General features: G+C 45.2%; 2 protein-coding genes and 1 long non-coding RNA gene across 3 annotated transcripts in view; 1 reads left to right on the forward strand and 2 right to left on the reverse strand.

Annotated features, from left to right (window-relative positions):
• The window catches only part of LOC309349166, a 259,434-nt gene that overhangs the window by 178,991 nt on the left and 60,034 nt on the right, over positions 1-20,409 (forward strand). Inside the window, exon 2 of the long non-coding RNA XR_014159789.1 lies at positions 6,585-6,722. This is a non-coding gene — a long non-coding RNA (uncharacterized lncRNA). The remainder of the gene's footprint in view (positions 1-6,584; positions 6,723-20,409) is intronic.
• Positions 1-20,409, reverse strand: part of KIFC2 (kinesin family member C2) — a 48,493-nt gene that overhangs the window by 26,293 nt on the left and 1,791 nt on the right. The window contains exons 2-6 of the mRNA XM_081874111.1: positions 10,868-10,955; positions 8,922-9,085; positions 6,957-7,212; positions 1,975-2,162; positions 109-174 (exon numbers count right to left, since the gene is read on the reverse strand). Of these exons, the coding sequence (XP_081730237.1) occupies positions 109-174; positions 1,975-2,162; positions 6,957-7,212; positions 8,922-9,085; positions 10,868-10,955 (762 nt within the window). The remainder of the gene's footprint in view (positions 1-108; positions 175-1,974; positions 2,163-6,956; positions 7,213-8,921; positions 9,086-10,867; positions 10,956-20,409) is intronic.
• Positions 1-20,409, reverse strand: part of LOC309348805 (flap endonuclease 1-like) — a 71,034-nt gene that overhangs the window by 17,898 nt on the left and 32,727 nt on the right. The window lies entirely within an intron of this gene.

The following is a 20,409-nucleotide window of genomic DNA, read 5'->3' on the forward strand; positions in this document are numbered from 1 at the left end:
GCACTGTTTCCCACCCCCCTCTATGGGTGCTGCCCCATTACACAGGCTCAGTTCTCCCCGGTCCCGAGTGCGAGGGCCACGGGGGGAAGGGGCTCCAGCTCTGCTCACCGTGCCCATGCGAAGCCGTTCCAGCTCCTCCTCGCGCTCCTGGATCTGTTGCTTCAGCCCCTGGATCTGGTGAGGAAGGAACAAGAGGAAAGTCACCCTCCCTCTGCCCCACGCTCCCTCGAACCCCACTCTTTGGGAAAAGGCAGGAAACAGACCTGCCTCATCCCGTCAGGGTCTCCTTCGTACAGGATCATAGACTTGACATCTTTCCGCAGGACCTGCAAGACAGAGCTGTTCCCCCAGGCCTTTGGTTTGGACTCAGTCTGACCCTTATGTTTCCCTCCCCTTATGATTTATAGGCTATTTTAAAATGAGGCTGCATTTAAATTGCATTTTAACCTGTATTTTAAATTGGTTTTTTTTGGGGGGGGCATTATGTTTTTATTGTGGTTTTGTTGGTGTTAGCCGCCCTGAGCCTGGCTCTGGCCGGGGAGGGCGGGGTATAAATAAAATTTATTATTAAGAAAATTGTAAACATTTGAAAACGTTTGTAGACTTGACTTGAAATGTTTTGTAATGTAAATATAAGGAGCTGATTTATGGATAATAAGGTGAAACATTATAATTTGACAACGGGTAACTAAGTGCTTATAGAAATGCGAAGAATATGGGAAGTTATGTGGAAGTCCGAAAGAGGGAGGAAAGGAGGTTAATATATTACAGAGTAATATATTAAGTCATAGAATTATGTAACAAAATGTGAATATGATTCAAGTGGAAAACTCAATAAAAATTATTTTAAAAATAAAATAAAATAAAAGTTATTTATTTATTTATTTATTTATTTATTTATTATTATTATTATTATTGAATCACAGAATCACAGGGTGGTAAGGGACCCCTAAAGGTCCTCTAGACCAACCCCCCTTGCAATGCAGGAACTGCAGTTCAAGAATCCGTGCCTCTCTGGTGTGCAACCAGATTGGGCAGTTAAGCAAAAAGAAGGCAGAGTGCAGCTCTTGTGGCTAGTAGGCGCCCATAGTAGTAGCAGTGGTAGTAATAACAAATAATAATAAATTTTTATTTATACCCCGCCCTTCCCGGTTCAGGGCGGCTAACAACAAAGTTAAAACACTTAATTGATGCTACAAAAAACAGCAAAAAATGCGGTATAAAATGTGAATAACAATAAAATCAAAAATCAATTTAGGGGGGAAATCCTTCCAATAAACATTAGATGATCCCCAGAGCTAGCTGGCTAAATTAGTCCTCTTTGGGCCAGCAAGGAGACCAGGGGGGAATTAGCTGTGGGGTCCCAGAGCGGGTAATCTTCATAAAAGGGGAGGGGGAGGGAAGGAAGGGGAATAAAAGATCAGGCTAAGTTCAAATTAAAGGCCAGGCGGAATAGCTCTGTCTTACAGGCCCTGCGGAAGGAGGTTAAATCCTGCAGGGCCCTGGTCTCCTGGGACAGAGCATTCCACCAGGTCGGAGCCACCACTGAGAAGGCCCTGGCCCTGGTGGAGGATAGTCTGACTTCCTTAGGAACCTCTAAACTATGATTATTCATGGACCTTAAGGTCCTCTGCGGGGCAGACCAGGAGAGGCGACCCCGTAAATACCAGGGCCCTAAGTAGTAGTAGTAGTAGTAATAATAATTTTATTATTTATACCGTGCCCACCTGGCTGGATTTCCCAGCCACTCCAATAGCCCTCTCCTCCTCCAATTCTCTTTTAAAGCCCCTTTGGTTGGTGGCCACCACTGACTCCAGTGGCGGGAAGTTCCGCCGTTTAACTACGTGCTGAGCAAAGAAGCCCTTTCCGTATGGGCCCCATTTCACAGTGGCCTCGGCAGCTAGCTTGGACAGCGTTCAGGGAGACCCAGCCCCTGGCGACTACCCCCAACGCCCCCCCGGCCCTCCGCCTCACCTGATGGTGGAAATTCCCGGCCAGCCGCTGCTTCTCTCTCTCCCGCACTTCCGCCTGCTGACGGAGGCCTGTCACCTCTTCTGACAGCCGGCTCCGCTCGCCCTGGAGGGTGTTGATGGACTCCACCAGCTGGTGTACCCCGGCCGAGGACACCGGGTAGAGCAGGCAGGCTGAAGGCAGCTTCACCCCTGAGGAAGAGGAGGAGAAGGGATGGAGCCCCTGGAAATGCCGCCGCAAGGAATCTTAGGACACCCAAAGATCATCCAGCCCAACCCGCGACAATGCAGAATCTCAACGGAAGATTCCAAGCCAAAGGCCAGGGGGTCCCTGCCAACTCTCAAGTTCTATGATTCTGACATCTGGCCTCCTTCCTCTGCTTCCATGCCAATAATAATAATAATAATAATAATAATAATAATAATAATAATATATTATTTATACCCCACCCATCTGGCTGGGTTTCCCCAGCCACTCTGGGCGGCTTCCAACAAAACACTAAAATACAATAACCTATTAAGCATTAAAAGCTTCCCTAAAGAGGGCTGCCTTCAGATGTCTTCTAAAAGTCTGGTAGTTGTTGTTCTCTTTGACATCTGGTGGGAGGGCGTTCCACAGGGCGAGTGCCACCACCGAGAAGGCCCTCTGCCTGGTTCCCTGTAGCTTGGCTTCTCACAATTAGGGAACCGCCAGAAGGCCCTCGGTGCTGGACCTCAGTGTCCGGGCAGAATGATGGAGTTGGAGACACTCCTTCAGGTATACTGGACCGAGGCCGTTTAGGGCTTTAAAGGTCAGCACCAACACTTTGAATTGGTACTGGGAGCCAATGTAGGTCTTTCAAGACCCGTGTTATGTTGTCTCGGCGGCCACTCTCAGTCACCAGTCTAGCTGCTGCATTCTGGATTAGTTGCAGTTTCCGGGTCACCTTCAAGGGTAGTCCCACGTAGAGCGCATTGCAGTAGTCCAAGCGGGAGATAACCAGAGCATGCACCACTCTGGCGAAGCAGTCCACAGGCAGATAGGGTCTCAGCCTGCGTACCAGATGGAGCTGGTAAACAGCTGCCCTGGACACAGATTTGACCTGTGCCTCCATGGACAGCTGTGAGTCCAAAATGCCTCCCAGGCTGCGCACCTGGTCCTTCAGGGGCACAGTTACCCCATTCAGGACCAGGGAATCCTCCACACCTGCCTGCCCCCTGTCCCCCCAAAAACAGTACTTCTGTCTTGTCAGGATTCAACCTCAGTCTGTTAGCCACCATCCATCCTCCAACCGCCTCCAGACACTCACACAGGACCTTCACCGCCTTAACTGGTTCTGATTTAAAAGATAGGTAGAGCTCGGTATCATCCGCATACTGATGAACACCCAGCCCAAACCTCCTGATGATCTCTCCCAGCGGCTTCATATAGATATTAAAAAGCATGGGGGAGAGGACAGAACCCTGAGGCACCCCACAAGTGAGAGCCCAGGGGTCTGAACACTCATCCCCCACCACCACTTTCTGGACACGGCCCAGGAGGAAGGAGCGGAACCACTGTATGACAGTGCCCCCAGCTTCCAGCTAATAATTTGTTATTTATACCCCACCCATCTGGCTGAGTTTCCCCAGCCACTCTGGGCGGCTTCCAATCGAGTGTTAAAAACAACACAGCATTAAATACCAAAAACTTCCCTAAACAGGTCACTACCCTCAAATTTCTAATTTTTTAAAATTCACAAGCTTTGCATAGATATATGACAAGGGCAACACCGAAATCACAGAAAAGGCAGGCGAGGTTTTAAAATGTAATTTCTATTAAGTGGCAATAGAAACAGGAATGACCCAACACACATTTGAATGTACTGGTGGTATTTAACAAAAAGCAGAATACCAGAGAAAGATGCAGGGCAAAGCTCTGAAAGCTTTTTTTAACACCAGTGGTATTTTGACATACACTGAAGTTTAGGAATGTAGGCTGCAGCTTCTATTTGTTGAATGGTCTCTTTAAATTTGAAGGTCCATTATTGTTCCGCAAGATGCGTATTTCTTTAAAGGCCAGAGCAAATAACTTCCAGCTGTGAAGCAGTATAGCAGGTGCTGTTAAGTTGTGGTAATTAAGCTGTTGGGTATAGTATATAAAGAGCAGCACCTAGGTCTCTCAGTACCCTGGCGGATGGGTCACACTTATTGATATGATGTACAGTAATTTAGTGTAAAAGGACTTTTTGTTTTTGTTCTTAAAACCTAGCAAAAGTTATTTCGCGTTTCTTGAATGTGTGGTCTCCCCAGCATGCCTTCTGCAGCGCAACTAATCTGCAAATAGCCAACAGTATTGAGATAAGAACAATCACAAAATTTGAATTGTGGAAGCCAGCCTCAGAGATTATTCCCCTGGAATAGGTGTCGGAGGCATTTATAGAGTCATTTGCTAATTAACAACACATGCTGGGCCCAAAAAATTGGATTGTTGAAATTATATCAGTCTTTACTTCCTCGTTTGTTGCTGTCAGGGGCTGTTCCTATAAATCGATACAAAAAGCTAAAAAAGCCAATGCAATTCTGGGCTGCATCAATAGGAGTATAGCATCTAGATCAAGGGAAGTAATAGTGCCACTGTATTCTGCTCTGGTCAGACCTCGCCTGGAGTACTGTGTCCAGTTCTGGGCACCACAGTTCAAGAAGGACACTGACAAACTGGAACGTGTCCAGAGGAGGGCAACCAAAATGGTCAAAGGCCTGGAAACGATGCCTTATGAGGAACGGCTAAGGGAGCTGGGCATGTTTAGCCTGGAGAAGAGGAGGTTAAGGGGTGATATGATAGCCATGTTCAAATATATAAAAGGATGTCACATAGAGGAGGGAGAAAGGTTGTTTTCTGCTGCTCCAGAGAAGCGGACACTGAGCAATGGTTCCAAACTACAAGAAAGAAGATTCCACCTAAACATTAGGAAGAACTTCCTGACGGTGAGAGCTGTTTGACAGTGGAATTTGCTGCCAAGGAGTGTGGTGGAGTCTCCTTCTTTGGAGGTCTTTAAGCAGAGGCTTGACAACCATATGTCAGGAGTGCTCTGATGGTGTTTCCTGCTTGGCAGGGGGTTGGACTCAATGGCCCTTGTGGTCTCTTCCAACTCTATGATTCTATGAAATTGGCAGGGGAGACCTAAAGCAACCCTGACAGGTGGCCACACAGCCTGTCAATTATGTTATTTAGTTTCCTGTCAATCATGTTGCTTACACACACACACACAGGAAATACAGAAGCACCTTAGATAAAAACTAGCAAAATATTGCAAAATATACAGGGGACAGAGAGGCATATCAGTGGCCCACCCCATCCACACCAACATTTCTCTGATGAAGATGGGAAAAGCAGGACATTTCGGGATCAAATCAGAAACCGGGATGGCTTCTGTAAATCTGGGATTGTCCCTGGAAAATAGGGACACTTGGCGGGGAGGGGGTCTGCCGCCCCAGTGAGGAACCTAGGGTAGATCTTCACGCAGGAAAACCCCCGCTATAAATTAGTCATAAATTAAATTGTTATAACAAAATAAAAAATCTCTATGCAAAATCACAGATAAGTTTTTTTGCTCTACAGCACCATCTGGTGTTGCATGCTTATAATGCATTTAAAATGCTGCTTTTTCAGCTAATGTGGCTGAGTCCCTACTGTGCTTGGGGAGGGCACTTGGGCTTGATATTTTCACCCCCTCCCATTGCGAGAATCTCCTGATCTGATGTTTTGAGAAAGGAGGGGGCGGAAACTGCTCCTCTACTCTTCCGCACCTGACTCTGTGTGTGGAGAGAGTTTTATCTGTGTAGTGACTAGATGGCTGAGTGGGAGATTTAGCACTCATGCAAGCCAGTAGTTCTTTAGTTTGCAGTAGCTATTAGAAATAAAAGGAGTTATGCTTCACAGCTAGCTTTTGTGTTATTTATACTCTGCTGAGATTGGTGCTCACGATGTACAGTTGTGGCCAGAGTGCACTGAGACCTGCTTTCCAGGATTGGATGGTCTCTGAAAGTGCTCCATGATCCATGAAGAAATAAAGAAAATATTAAGAATATCATATAGTAAAAGGCCAGAGGCATTCCTTTTAGGAATTTTAAATGACTATATTCCAAAAGACAAAACTAATTTTTTCTTATACGCAAAGTCTGCAGCAAGAATCCTGGTGGCTAAGTACTGGAAAGGGAATCGGTTACCCACTAGGGGAGAGTGGTTATGCAAGCTTTCAGAATACTTCGAATTAGCCAAATTGACAGACATAATAAGACAAAAACCCAAAAGTGAAGTGAAAAAAGAATGGGAGTGCCTAATTGAATACCTTAAAAGTCAAGGTTCAAGGACAGAAATCTGGCTGAGTCTGGAATAACCTTGTGAAGTGAAAGGATAAGAAAGAGGGATTTATATCTAGATGTTAGGATAGAGATAAGGAAAACAGGAAGACACAATGAGAGGTAAAGGAGATGCTGTGGGATTGGTGGAAGTCAATGTTTTGTTGTTGTTGTAGTGTTTATATTATTAACTTGTAAGATACGGATTTGTTTATTTTAGTTGTTGTTGCTTTTTTAGTTTTTCGAATGTTGGTTTTTGTGTGTTGTGCATTGTTATTGTTATGTGTGGAAAAGACAATATTTTTTGCTCTATAAGACTCACTTTTTCCCTCCTAAAAAGTAAGGGGAAATGTGTGTGAGTCTTATGGAGCGAATGCAGGCTGCGCAGCTATCCCAGAAGCCAGAACAGCAAGAGGGATTGCTGCTTTCGCTGTTCTGGCTTCTGAAATTCAGAATATATTTTTTCTTGTTTTCCTCTTCCCAAAACTAGGTGCGTCTTGTGGTCTGGTGCGTCTTATAGAGCAAAAAATACGGTTCTAATAAAATTTATTTAATAAAAAATTTAAAAAGGAAAAAGTGCTCCTGTCACCTAGCCCGGTCGGGGCAGAACCAGTTACTGAGCCCAGTCGCTGCACATCGGTTGAAAGGCATATTGACACCGCTCACCTTCGTGCATCTTCTCCAGCAAGCCTTGCTGCTCAGAGATGACGCCTTCCAGGCTCTCAATGAGGCTCAGCTTGTCCTTCACCCGCTGGCGATAGGCCCTCTTCAGACCCCTCAGCTGCTTGCGGCGCCGACTCTCCTCCTTGCGCAGGCGGGAGCGATACTCGCCAGCCTGCTCTTGCAGCTGCTGCATCTGCGCATAATGCTCCAGGAAGGAGAGGAGGTGGGAGATCACCGAGAGGAGAGGCGACTCGGGAGGCTGGTGGCAGGACGGAGCAGGACCCGAGGAGGAGAGCAGGGCGGGAGACAAGAGAAAGGTCAGAAAAACAGCAGCATATTGTAGAGATTCATATAACTCTGGAGTTGGAGTGGAAGCCAAATCTAGCAGGATCTGATCTCTTTCCGCAGGGCCTGTAAGACAGAGTTGTTCCGCCTGGCCTTTGGCTTGGAATCAACTTGATCCCCTTCCCCTCTTTCCTTTTCCCTTTCTCCTTCTGTGATGGAACCCCTATTTGGGGACTTCCCTGGATTTTTCTGGCCCACGTAGGACCAGTCTGGATAGTTAGCCTTGGTGAAGACCTGATGTTTTCATCTCCAAAAAAGTTTTTGATTTGAGTTTCCATTGAAATGAGGCTGCATTTTAAGGTTTTAATCTTGTTTTTAAGTTGTATTTCAATCAATTTGTTTTTATATGGGTTGTTAGCTGCCCTGAGCCTGGTCTTGGTTGGGGAGGGAGGGGTATAAATAATTTATTATTATTATTATTATTAGCTCAACCCACTGCAATGCAAGAATCACAGCTAAAGAACCTTCAACACGTGGCCAGCCAACCTCTGCTAAAAAATTCCAGCAAAGGAGAGCCCGTCACCTTCAGAGGGAATCTGTCCTACTGTCAAACAGCTCTTACCACCAGAAAGTTCTTCCTGATGTTTAGTTGGAATCTCCTTCCTTGTGACTTGAAGCCATGGGTTCGAGTCCTACCCTCCAGAGCAAGAGAAAACAAGCCCTTCAGATATTTGAAGTTGGCTGTCCTATCCCCTCTTAGTCTCCTCTTTTCCTACACCCCAACTCATGGGTGGCAAACTAAGGCCCGGGGGCTGGATCCGGCCCAATCGTCTTCTAAATCCGGTCTGCAGACGATCCAGGAATCAGTGTGTTTTTACATGAGTAGAATGTCTCCTTTCATTTAAAATGTATCTCTGGGTTATTTGTGGGGCCTGCCTGGAGTTTTTACATGAGTAGAATGTGTGCTTTTATTTAAAATGCATCTCTGGGTTATTTGTGGGGCATAGGAATTCATTCATTTATTTTTTTCCCAAAATATAGTCCAGCCCCTCACAAGGTCTCAGGGACAGTGGACCGGCCCCCTGCTGAAAAAGTTTGCTGACCCCTGGTTAAAGCTCTGGTTTTCCCCAGTAGTGATGTATAGAAGTGAGAGCTGGACCATAAAGAAGGCTGATCGCCAAAGAATGGATGCTTTTGAATTCTGGTGCTGGAGGAGACTCTTGAGAGTCCCATGGACTGCAAGAAGATCAAACCTCTCCATTCTGAAGGAAATCAGCCCTGAGTGCTCCCTGGAAGGACAGATCCTGAAGCTGAGGCTCCAAGACTTTGGCCACCTCATGAGAAGAGAAGACTCCCTGGAAAAGACCCTGATGTTGGGAAAGATGGAGGGCACAAGGAGAAGGGACGACAGAGGACGAATCAGTTCATTTCCCCCCCAAAAAAATATAGACCCCTACAAGGTCTGAGGGACAGTGGACTGGCCCACGGCTGAAAAAATTTACTGACGCCTGTCCTAGATCCTTTCAACATGTCCTGTTGGCAAACCAGGTGTCCCCCATCTTATATATTATCCATCCAATCATTTTAACTCCATATTTAATTTAATGTTTTCCACAAGGCCACTTCCCCCCGTTCCACCACCGCAGAACAGAAGTGAAATGGATTTGGGGTGGGGGCACTCACCTTTCCACTGGCCTGGTCTTTTTCCCCAAGGAGGGTCTTCACAGCAGCCTCCGCCTTGAGGGACCGGAACTCTGTGAGCGGAGTCAGGGCGTCCCCCAACCCAGGGCCTTCCTCCTCTTCCTCCTCTTCCTCTGTATTGTTGCTTCTGTCGCTCTCCGAGCTGCCTGCCAAGAGAAGAGACCTCTGGCCAGGGAGAAAAAGTACCAACCGGCAGCATCTTCTCTCAGGGGCTGACCCTCCCCATCAGAAAGCCCATTTTGTTCCTGGGGGGGGAGAGATGGTGGGGAGTGGCTGTGTCCCAACCCAAGACCTGGGGACTGAGCCCAGCAGCACAGAGTCTCTCCCAAGATGTTTGGATAGCCAAACACCTGAGCTGATTCCCAAATCGCTGCACATTGGACGGGACCATTGCCCTGTTCATGATGAGGATGACTCCATCCTTAAACTAACACTCTAGCGGGTGCAGAATGCCACTGCAAGACTCCTTACGGGGTCCTCTCTGCGGGATCACATTCACCCAGTGCTATATCAACTGCACTGGCTCCCGGTGGAGTACAGGATCAGGTTCAAGGGGCTGGTTTTAACCTTTAAAGCCTCTCCTGGTGTGTCCCACGGAGGACCTTCTTCAAACAAAAACATCTTGGAGATCCCGGGCCACAGGGAGGTTAGACTGGCCTCAACCAGAGCCAGGGCTTTTTCGGTCGTGGCCCCGATCCAGTGGAACTTGATATCTTTCCGCAGGGCCTGCAAGACGGAGTTGTTCCACCAGGCCATTGGCCAAGGCACAGTCTGACCCCCTCCTTTGGTCATCCTCAGAGAACTCTAGCCCAATGGTCGCCATGAATTAGATTTTGAATTGATTTTAGAAGGAATTGATTTTAGAACATTATGTTACTTTTATTGTTGTTAGCTGCTCTGAGCCCGGCTTTGGCTGGGGAGGGCGGGATATAAATATTATTATTATTATTATTATTATTATTATTATTATTATTACTACTACTACTGCTACTATTATTATTATTATTCCTTGAAATGCTGGAGAAGACATACGAAGGAATGTTTGGTCCAGCCAGTCAAAACCTCCTGTTCCTCCTGGCTGGAGCATCCTTACTTCTGCATGTGACAAGAGGTGGGCGTGGCCTTACCTGTCCAGGTAACAAAAGGACGAGTCATGCAGCACACTTCTCTCTTTTTGACTTCCATCTTCGTTTGACCAGCTAGGACTCCTCTGCTAGCTCTCAGCTAGCAGAAGCACTGGGATTATTCCCCCATATGGGGTAGATCCGCATGTACATATTTGTAACTAAGTCTGCCTTCAGGGATCCAACTGTGAACTGATGTAAGTAAACTTATTTTATTGACTTTGAGTAAGATTGTGGCGCCTTTATTCTTTTAAGAAGGATTCAAAGGGAATTGTATACAGTTATACCTCGGGTTACAGCCACTTCAAGTTGCGCTTTTTTGGGTTGCGGACCACCGAAACCCAGAAGTACTGGAACAGGTTACTTCCAGGTTTTGGCGGTCACACACGCGCAGAAGTGCTAAATCGCGCTTTGCACATGCACAGAAGCACTGAATCGCTACTTGCGCCTGCGTAAAAGCAGGTTGCAAATGCTGCAGGTTGCGAATGTGCATCCCGCACGGATCACGTTTGCAACCCGAGCATCCACTGTAATAGTGAGAGGCTCACACGAGCCTGCAGTCAGCTATCTACTGTGCATGTAAAAAGGGGGATGTAACCTTGCTACATAAAGGAACTTGCTAGCGCAAGTTATGAAGGATATTAATAAACAGTATATCCTCTCCTGCCTCCCTGAACGTTCCCACATATACAAGGCCCCATTAGGGAGGACAGGAAGACTTTGGGACTAGCCAACCATTCTGGGCTACCCCAACTTTTGTTGCTGGAGGTGGGGGGCAGACAGGGAGGGGTCCGGGTGACTTACTGTCCAGTTCGCTCATCTCCTTCCAGGGGTCTTTGCTCAGGGCTTTCTTCGTCCTCCTTGATTGCTCCGTGGAAAAAGCTTTGCAGTCCTAGGTCGGGTCGAAGCAACAGGAGACAAAGTGTAAGAACATCTTTAAAAATATATAGCAACAAGAAATGGAGAATGTTTAGGGAAGCTTTTAATGTTTGATGTATTACAGTATTATTATTATTATTATTATTATTATTATTATTATTATTATTATTTGGAAGCAGCCCAGAGTGGCTGGGGAAGCCCAGCCAGATGGGCGGGGTATAAATAATAAATTATTATTATTATTATTCCCAACCTTTTTTTGCCCATGCCCCAGCTAAGCATCTCTAAAATCCTGATTCCCCCCCCCCCCGTGACATATAATTTGTATTATTCAAAAAGTGAACTTTTTCATAATATTTTTAATTGATTTTCAAAGATATAATATACAATATAAAACAGTACAAAGTCCAAATATTGAGATTACGCTGAATCTTCCTGACTTTCTCCCATCCCTTCCAGGGGTCCTTTTAATTCTATTTTTGACTACATATCAGTACTTCAAAAAGTGAGTGCCTATTCACATGGAGGAAACCTAAAAGGCCATTAACTGTTAATAACTCATTCTCGAATTTCCCCTGTGGGGCGTGTGCCTCACGTTGGGAATCACGGTCTTAGATGGAAAGGAAGAGCAAGGAATCTGTGATGCCTGGTCTGAACACTGGGAAACATCAGCAGAGGGAGGAATAAATGGATATCTCTCTAGATTGAAAATCAGGCTATTATGAAGAAGACTTGCTGGCACACCTAATGCATGGATAGTTTGTTGTTGTTTAGTTTTTTAGTCGTGTCCGCCTCTTCGTGACCCCCTGGACCAGAGCACGCCAGGCCCTCCTGTCTTCCACTGCCTCCCACAGTTTGGTCACAATGGATGCGTTTGATCATCTTGCAGTCCATGGGAGTCTCAAGAGTCTCCTCCAGCACCATAATTCAAAAGCATCCATTCTTCAGCACAGGTTTTTTCCCCTATTTGGGGCAAATCCACATGTTGCTATTTGTAACTTTAAGTCTTTAAGCCTGCCTTCAGGATTGATCTGCTGTGTACAGTCATACTTCATGTTACGTTTGCTTCATGTTACGTTCTTTCAGGTTATGTCCCGCTGCGACCCAGAAGTACCAGAAAGGGTTACTTCCGGTGAAGGCCTTTTGGGAGATGATTCATAATGAACTAAAAAAGGTATTTAGATATACCTTACCTAAGAAACTGGAGGCCTTTCTTCTGGGCATTGTGGACCAGAGAGTACTTAAGAAAGATAGAATTTTTTTTATGTATGCTACCACAGCAGCAAGGGTCCTGATTGCTAAGCATTGGAAGACACAAGATTTACCCACGCTGGAGGAATGGCAGACGCAGTTGATGGACTATATGGAATTGGCTGAAATGACTGGCAGAATCCGAGACTTGGGAGAAGAAACAATCGAGGAGGACTGGGAAAAATTTAAAGACTATTTGAAAAAACATTACAAGTTGTATGAATGTTAAAAAATGCACTTTTTTGAAATTCTTGCTTCAGCATCGATAAATTAATGAAACGGAAATTAAGGTACAAGAAGTCAAAGGTGGAATGTAGAAATAACTTTATTATGTTTAAGCTAAAATATATAAGATTTGGGTCACAATAGTTTTGAAATTAGGTAACATGATAAAATGAAAGATACAATAAGCTTTGAAATAAGTTAACAAATTGCTGATACTTTGTATTACAGAGAATGCAGGGTTTGGAAGATGTGGGGAAGTCCAATAGTGCTGGAAAAAAGGAATATGGAAATTTGTAACTTTTCTACTGTATCTTTTTTTATTTCTGTCTTTATTTCTTTTTTCTGTATTTTATAAACTTAATAAAAATATTTTTTTTTTTAAAAAAAGAAAGGGTTACTTCCGGGTTTCGCCGCAAAATGACTTCATGCGCATGCGCAGAAGCGGCGGATCGCAACCTGCGTATGTGCAGACATGCCACTGCGGCTTGTGCTCTATTCATGTTGCAAACGGCCCTCTGGAACGGATCCCGTTCACAACCAGAGGTACCACTGTACTTGCTGAAAGTAAGCAAACTTACTTTTCATTGACTATGAATAGGATTGTGCTGTCTTTATTCTTTTAAGAGGGATTTAAAGGGAACTTACCAGGAACTATACAATTCAATCTGAGACAGACTGAATTGTATAATAGTGAGAGGCTTCCACGAGCCTGCAACCAGCTATTTGCTGTGCGTGAGAAAGGGAATGTAACTCTGTTACATAAGGAACTTGCTGGTGCAAGTTAGGAAGGATATTAATAAACACTATATCCTCTCCTGCCTCCCTGAACATTCCCACAAAAGAAAGATAAGTACAGTGGTAGCTCGGGCTAAGTACTTAATTCGTTCCGGAGGTCCGTTCTTAACCTGAAACTGTTCTTAACCTGAAGCACCACTTTAGCTAATGGGGCCTCCTGCTGCCGCCGCGCGGCCAGAGCACAATTTCTGTTCTCATCCTGAAGCAAAGTTCTTAACCCAAGGTAATATTTCTGGGTTAGCGGAGTCTGTAACCTGAAGCATATGTAACCCGAGGTACCACTGTAAAAGTGACTTCTAACTATCCATCCCAGTATGGTTTTCCCAGTAGTGATGTATGGAAGTGAGAGCTGGACCATAAAGAAGGCTGATCGCCGAAGAATGGATGCTTTTGGATTCTGGTGCTGGAGGAGACTCTTGGGAGTCCCATGGACTGCAAGAAGATCAAACCTCTCCATTCTGAAGGAAATCAGCCCTGAGTGCTCACTGGAAGGACAGATCCTGAAGCTGAGGCTCCAAGACTTTGGCCACCTCATGAGAAGAGAAGACTCCCTGGAAAAGACCCTGATGTTGGGAAAGATGGAGGGCACAAGGAGAAGGGGACAACGGAGGACGAGATGGTGGGACAGTGTTCTTGAAGCTACCAGCATGAGGGAGGCAGTGGAAGTGCCTGGCATGCTCTGGTCCAGGGGGTCACGAAGAGTCGGACATGACTAAACGACTAAACAACAACAACAACCTGTTCTGCTGTTGGCTGAAAACCAACATAGCAGTCCTAACTGGAAGCAGACCAAAGGAGAATGATGAAAAAGGAAGGGAGTGCTGCATGACTCATCCTTTTGTTACCTGGACAGGTAAGGTCACACCCACCTCTGGTCACCTGCAAGAGGAAGGATGCTCCAGGCGAGGAGGAACAGGAAGTTTCGACTAGCTGGACCAAACATTCCCTTGCATGTCCACTCTAGCGTTACAAGGAATGTTGTACTTGTCTGCTACCTGTGGACCACGTCCCACATCTTTCTACGTTATCTTTCTCTCAGTATTCTATTCTATTTTATCTTACTGTATGACCACCAACCTAGGTGGCTTTTAAAAGAGAATGAGACAGATTCATGGAGGAGGAGAGGGCTATCGATGCCAATAATAATAATAATAATAATAATAATAATAATAATAATAATAATTTATTATTTGTACCCCGCCCATCTGGCTGGGTTTCCCCAGCCGCTCTGGGCGGCTTCCAACAGAGATAAAAAATACACTAAAATGTCACATATTAAAAACTTCCCTGAACAGGGCTGCCTTCAGATGTCTTCTGAATGTCAGGTAGTTGTCCATCGCCTTGACATCCGATGGGAGGGCATTCCACAGGGCGGGCGCCACCACCGAGAAGGCCCTCTGCCTGGTTCCCTGCAACTTGGCCTCTCGCAGTGAGGGAACTGCCAGAAGGCCCTCGGAGCTGGACCTCAGTGTCCGGGCAGAACGATGGGGGAGGAGACGCTCCTTCAGATATACTGGACCGAGGCCATTTAGGGCTTTAAAGGTCAGCACCAACACTTTGAATTGTGCTCGGAAACGTACTGGGAGCCAATGTAGGTCTTTCAAGACCGGTGTTATATGGTCTCGGCGGCCGCTCCCAGTCACCAGTCTAGCTGCCAGTCTAGCTAATAATAATAATAATAATAATAATAATAATAATAATATAATAATAATAATAATAATAATAATAATAATAATAATAATATAGTAATATAGCAATACTTCTGAAGGCCAGTTGCAGGAAGGCAGAGTTGGTCTTGTGTTCGAATCCTGCTTGCAGGATTCCCTTTGGCTGGACCCCATGAGAACAGGACAATGTGGCCAAAATACTGTGAAATCTTAGAACAAGAGGGGGGAAAAGTGAAACTACAGAGTTATGAGAAACTGAAGCCTAAAGTACGAGATTGGCTCCATTATTATCAAATAATGGAGGCATATAAACAAGACAGGAAAATTGGCTCCCAGGTGGAGAGATCAAAACTAGAAACAGAATTGTTAGATTCCAATACTAAGAATTTGTCAAAGATGTATAACTTGCTGTTGAAATGGAATACGCAGGATGAAATGGTTAAATCAGCTATGATTAAGTGGGCACAAGACATTGGTCATAATATTATGTTTGCTGACTGGGAACAGTTATGGACCACCGGTATAAAGTTTACGGCATGTAATGCCTTAAGAGAGAATATTATGAAAATGATTTACAGGTGGTACATGACCCCAGTCAAGCTTGCTAAAATTTATCATTTGCCCAATAACAAATGCTGGAAATGTAATGTAACTGAAGGTACTTTCTATCACCTTTGGTGGACATGCCCGAGGATTAAGGCCTTCTGGGAAATGATCTATAATGAAATGAAGAAGGTACTTAAATGTACCTTTCATAAGAAACCAGAGGCTTTTCTCCTGGGCATGGTCGGCCAATTGGTGTCAAAGAGAGATAGGACTTTTTTTATGTACGCTACTACAGCAGCAAGGGTACTTATAGCAAAGTATTGGAAGACACAAGAACTACCCACTCTGGAAGAATGGCAGACGAAGGTGATCGACTACATGGGACTGGCCGAGATGACTGGCAGAATCCGTGACCAAGGAAAAGAGACGGTGGAGGAAGATTGGAAGAAATTTAAAGTGTATCTTAAGAATGATTATAAAATTAATGAGTGCTAAAATGTTGAGGTTAGAGAAAAAAGAGGATTACAGCTGTAAATGATTAGGTAAGAGAGAAGGGGGAAAAAAGAGTAATTAGTTAAATTAAGTGAGGATTTGCTGAAAGAAATTTGGAAATAGGGATGCAGAAAGGAGAGGTATGGGGAAGTCGGAGAAGTAATGTTTATGAAAAGAAGGTTTTGAAACTATATTTGTGTGTGTTTATGTGTTTGTTTGTCTTTGTATAATGTATTGTATTGTGTTTAATATGTGTTGGAAAATTAATAAAAATATTTTTTTAAAAAAGAGAACAGGACAATGGACTAGATGGGCCCCTGGCTTGATCCAAAAGGTACTCCTTATGTTCTTAGCAGGGGCCACAGGGCCTTAGAGTTGTCCGTGAGGTGCGTACGTGAGGAAATCATGGCGTTGGAAAATAACCGGCGACGCCTGGCCTCACCCTGCCTCCATCCCCAACGTCAGCTTCTCTAGGATTTGTGCCCATTCCCAAACAATTCCCCCCCACTCCTGGCTCCGACGCTTCATTTCTCCTACAATTAGGGTCCCTTTCCTGGCAGGGATGCTCTGATGGGCTTCTGCCAAACCAACCGTCACTCCAGGCAGCAAAAGGAGCATTAGAAATGGAAGCTGTCACAAACACAAACACCCCTCCACTTTCCTTGACAGAGTCAATTGCTCTGTCAGTGACAAAGATCGTGGGGGTGTTCCTCTCTCCTTGTATTTAAAGTCAAAGCAGAGGCAGTTGTGAATTTGCATGCATTTAAATGACAGGGTGCATGTAACTGAGGAATGACCCAGAGTTCATTTATTCACACACACACAGTGTCTCTCTAGCAGACAGGCCTCAAATGCCCCCCTTCCCGTCAGCTGTAGCTGCCTGGCCACCCTAGCCGGGAAGCAGCTCCGTTTCCACGGCAACAGGCGCCATGGAAACCGCATCACTGAGCGATGGGCCTGTTTGTCAGAGGCCTCTGCCTGTGGATGAGCAGATCCAGATTTATCCGCTCCTCTCCACACATGGCAAGCAACTGACGGGGCACCTGCCCTCCGTGATGCAGCAGAGATGTGGGAATAAATACTTTAAAGGGCAGGGAAATAAAGAGGTCTTGCAGGAACGGCGGCTGTCGAGTGGGACTGATTTGAGCCTGTCTTAGCAGCACTTAGCTCTGAAATCTTTATTTCTTTAAAAAAAAAAACATACATAACACATACACACAAAAAAGAAATACATAAAGAGAGAGAAATAATAATAGAAAAAACAAAAGAAAAAACATCTCCTAACATAAGACACCGACAAATTAACTTACATTTACTAAATAACACACAACATTAATTGACTTCCCTTCATCTCGGTTTCAGAATATATTATATGATTTTTTTTTTCATCTGCAGTTTCTTTTCCTCGAAAGACTCTTTACATCACAAGTGTTACGTCACACCTACTGTGATTTTTAGATTTTTTACCTCTGTTTCCATGTATGTCATAAATTTATTCCATTCTTTATTAAACTTTATGTCTTTTTGATTTCTTATTTTCTGAAATCTTTATTTTATGCCACTAGGAGATCTTTTTCTGTCTGAAGGCCGAATTCCTTTCTGGGATAACCTTTTCATCATCAACCATCATTTTGAGGGAAAATGGGCAGGAGAAGGAATGTTAGCTTTGTGCAGTGGGCTAGTTTCTACACACACTCTCACACCTCTATATTCTCCTTACAGACAAACACAAGATATTATCAGCACATTATACAAACAGGCAAAATATATTTGTGGGGCCACACAGGGCCAGTGAGTACAGTGGTCAAAGGGTCAGATAAGGAGCTTGGGCACCTGGATCTGAAGTTCCCCACCTGTGCAATAATCTGATGCATGAATAAAAATGGTACCTCTGAGCATGCACAGAGTACCTTTTCTCCTAACACTGAGTAGAAACAACAAGCTCCCAAGCATCAGAGTACGGTCACTCACATTTGACTTCCTGGAGCAAGAAAGAAGGAACATCCGGTATAATGTTAATGTGTCTGTTTACCTGGGAACGCTTGACCTACTCACATGCAGTTACATGTGTCTGTTTACATGGGCAAACGTTCTACTCTGCAGCAGTTGTGTGTGAAAAATCCATAGTGCGTGTGGAGCATGCCTGAGTAGGTCAAGCGTTCCGGACACAGAAACAAGGCATTTATTGACTGCTCAAGTTGCAGGCTGCGTAGATGACACCCAAAGGATTTGCTGAGGCAGATCAACAACAGTCACACCAGAAGGTCCCTGAATGTGGCGTTCCAGGCAATGATCATTTATATGACTTATTTACAGTGGTACCTCAGTTTAAGAACAGTCCAGTTTAAGAACAATTCGGTTTACAAACTCCGCAAAACTGCACATGGTGTCTTGGTTTGAGAACTTTACTTTGGTATAAGAATGGAATCCGAACGGTGAAAGGGCACCGGCGGTGGGAGGCCTCATTAGGGAAAGTGCTCCTCGGTTTAAGAATAGCTTCAGTTTAAGAACGGGCTTTTGGAACGGATTAAGTTCGTAAACCGAGGTACCACTGTATTTAATTTCTTTGGCAAATTCATGGTGGAGAGAGTTATCTGGCTGGCTATTGTGAAAACAGGGTGCTGGACTCGATCCAGCAAGGCTCTTCTTAGTTTCTTACCCTCCCTTCACCCTAAGGACCCTGGGCAGGTTGCAGCAGATTAAAACCCAGTATTAAAAGCAGTTTAAAAGGTATTACAGTCACAGGACAAGAAGCAGAGATCTCAGGTGTCAAAGAGTTTTGCCACGGACTCCCGCTGTGCGATGAGGAGGTTCGCTATAATAGAAACATAGAACTGCAGAGTCCAACTCCCTGCGATGCAGGAATCTTTTGCCCAGTCCCTGCTTATTTAACTTATATGAAGAACTCTTCATGCGAAAGGCTGGGCTGGATGAATCCCAAGCCGGAATTAAGATTGCCGGAAGAAATATCAACAACCTAAGATATGCAGATGACACAACGAAGATCATGGCCACTGGGCCCGTCACCTCCTGGCAAATAGAAGGGGAAGAAATGGAGGCAGTGAGAGATTTTACTTTCTTGGGCTCCATGATCACTGCAGATGGTGACAGCAGCCGCGAAATTAGAAGACGCCTGCTTCTTGAGAGGAAAGCAATGACAAACCTAGACAGCATATTAAAAAGTAGAGACATCACCTTGCCGACAAAGGCCGGTATAGTTCAAGCCATGGTTTTCCCAGTAGTGATGTATGGAAGTGAGAGCTGGACCATAAAGAAGGCTGATTGCCGAAGAATTGATGCTTTTGAATTCTGGTGCTGGAGGAGACTCTTGAGAGTCCCATGGACTGCAAGAAGATCCAACCTCTCCATTCTGAAGGAAATCAGCCCTGAGGGCTCCCTGGAAGGACAGATCCTGAAGCTGAGGCTCCAAGACTTTGGCCACCTCATGAGAAGAGAAGACTCCCTGGAAAAGACCCTGATGTTGGGAAAGATGGAGGGCACAAGGAGAAGGGGATGACAGAGGACAAGATGGTGGGACAGTGTTCTCAAAACTACCAGCATGAGTTTACCAAACTGTGGGAGGCAGTGGAAGACAGGAGGGCCTGGCATGCTCTGGTCCAGGGGGTCACGAAGAGTCAGACACGACTAAACAACAACAAGGACTCAAACCCTGACCCTGAGAGCCTCGTTCTCTACCAACTGAGCTATACTCTGCATGCAGTCATTTCTTCCTGTCACTGCTCCTCCGCCTCTCTCCAAAACAGCCATTAGCTATTCCCCTTCAAGAGACATAAATAAGCCACAGGCATCACATTCTCTGGCCTGTCAACGCCAACTGAAATTCTTTCCCTCTGAAGAATCCCAGCCCTTTCTGTTCTCTGCCCCCAGAGTGACAGGACTTCAGGGTGGAAAAGAGACAGCTTGCAGCATGTCACATCCTGCAGAACTTTTTATGTCCTCTTTAGCTCTTCCCAGAAGCCGCTCACCCATTGGTCGTTGGCACGGCTCCTCGCAGAAGCCTCACGGAGGACCCAATTTCCATCACTTAGTCTCCGCAACCGACAGACAATGGACCATGAAAAATGTGCAGACCTTTAGATGAACTCACGCATGCGTGGAAAGAGTTGGGGAGATCTGGGGAAAACGACATTCCCAACCCAGGGGATCAAGAGGCATAAAAGGCAGGGATGGGAGACTGAGGATTTGGCTGGGTGGGCAGCCAGTAAAGTTGGAGGGGGCACCGATTACACAAACACACAGATACACACCCTGTGCACACACAAAACACCCTTCCATGTGAAAAATCAGGCTCAGCTTGGGTGGGTTATTTGCATCTTCACCCAAGATCATGTCCGCAGCAACTCAAGTATTTGGTTCCACTCCACACAGGTAAATCTCCGGCATCTAGTAATTTAGTTAGTTTTGTGGAGATTTTCATTTTATAATGTATATAAAGCCAAAAAGAAACTCTTCTAACAGATGAAAATTAAA

This window comes from Podarcis erhardii, assembly GCF_964252035.2.
Source record: "Podarcis erhardii genome assembly, chromosome: 8".
NCBI classification, from domain to species: Eukaryota; Metazoa; Chordata; class Lepidosauria; order Squamata; family Lacertidae; genus Podarcis; species Podarcis erhardii.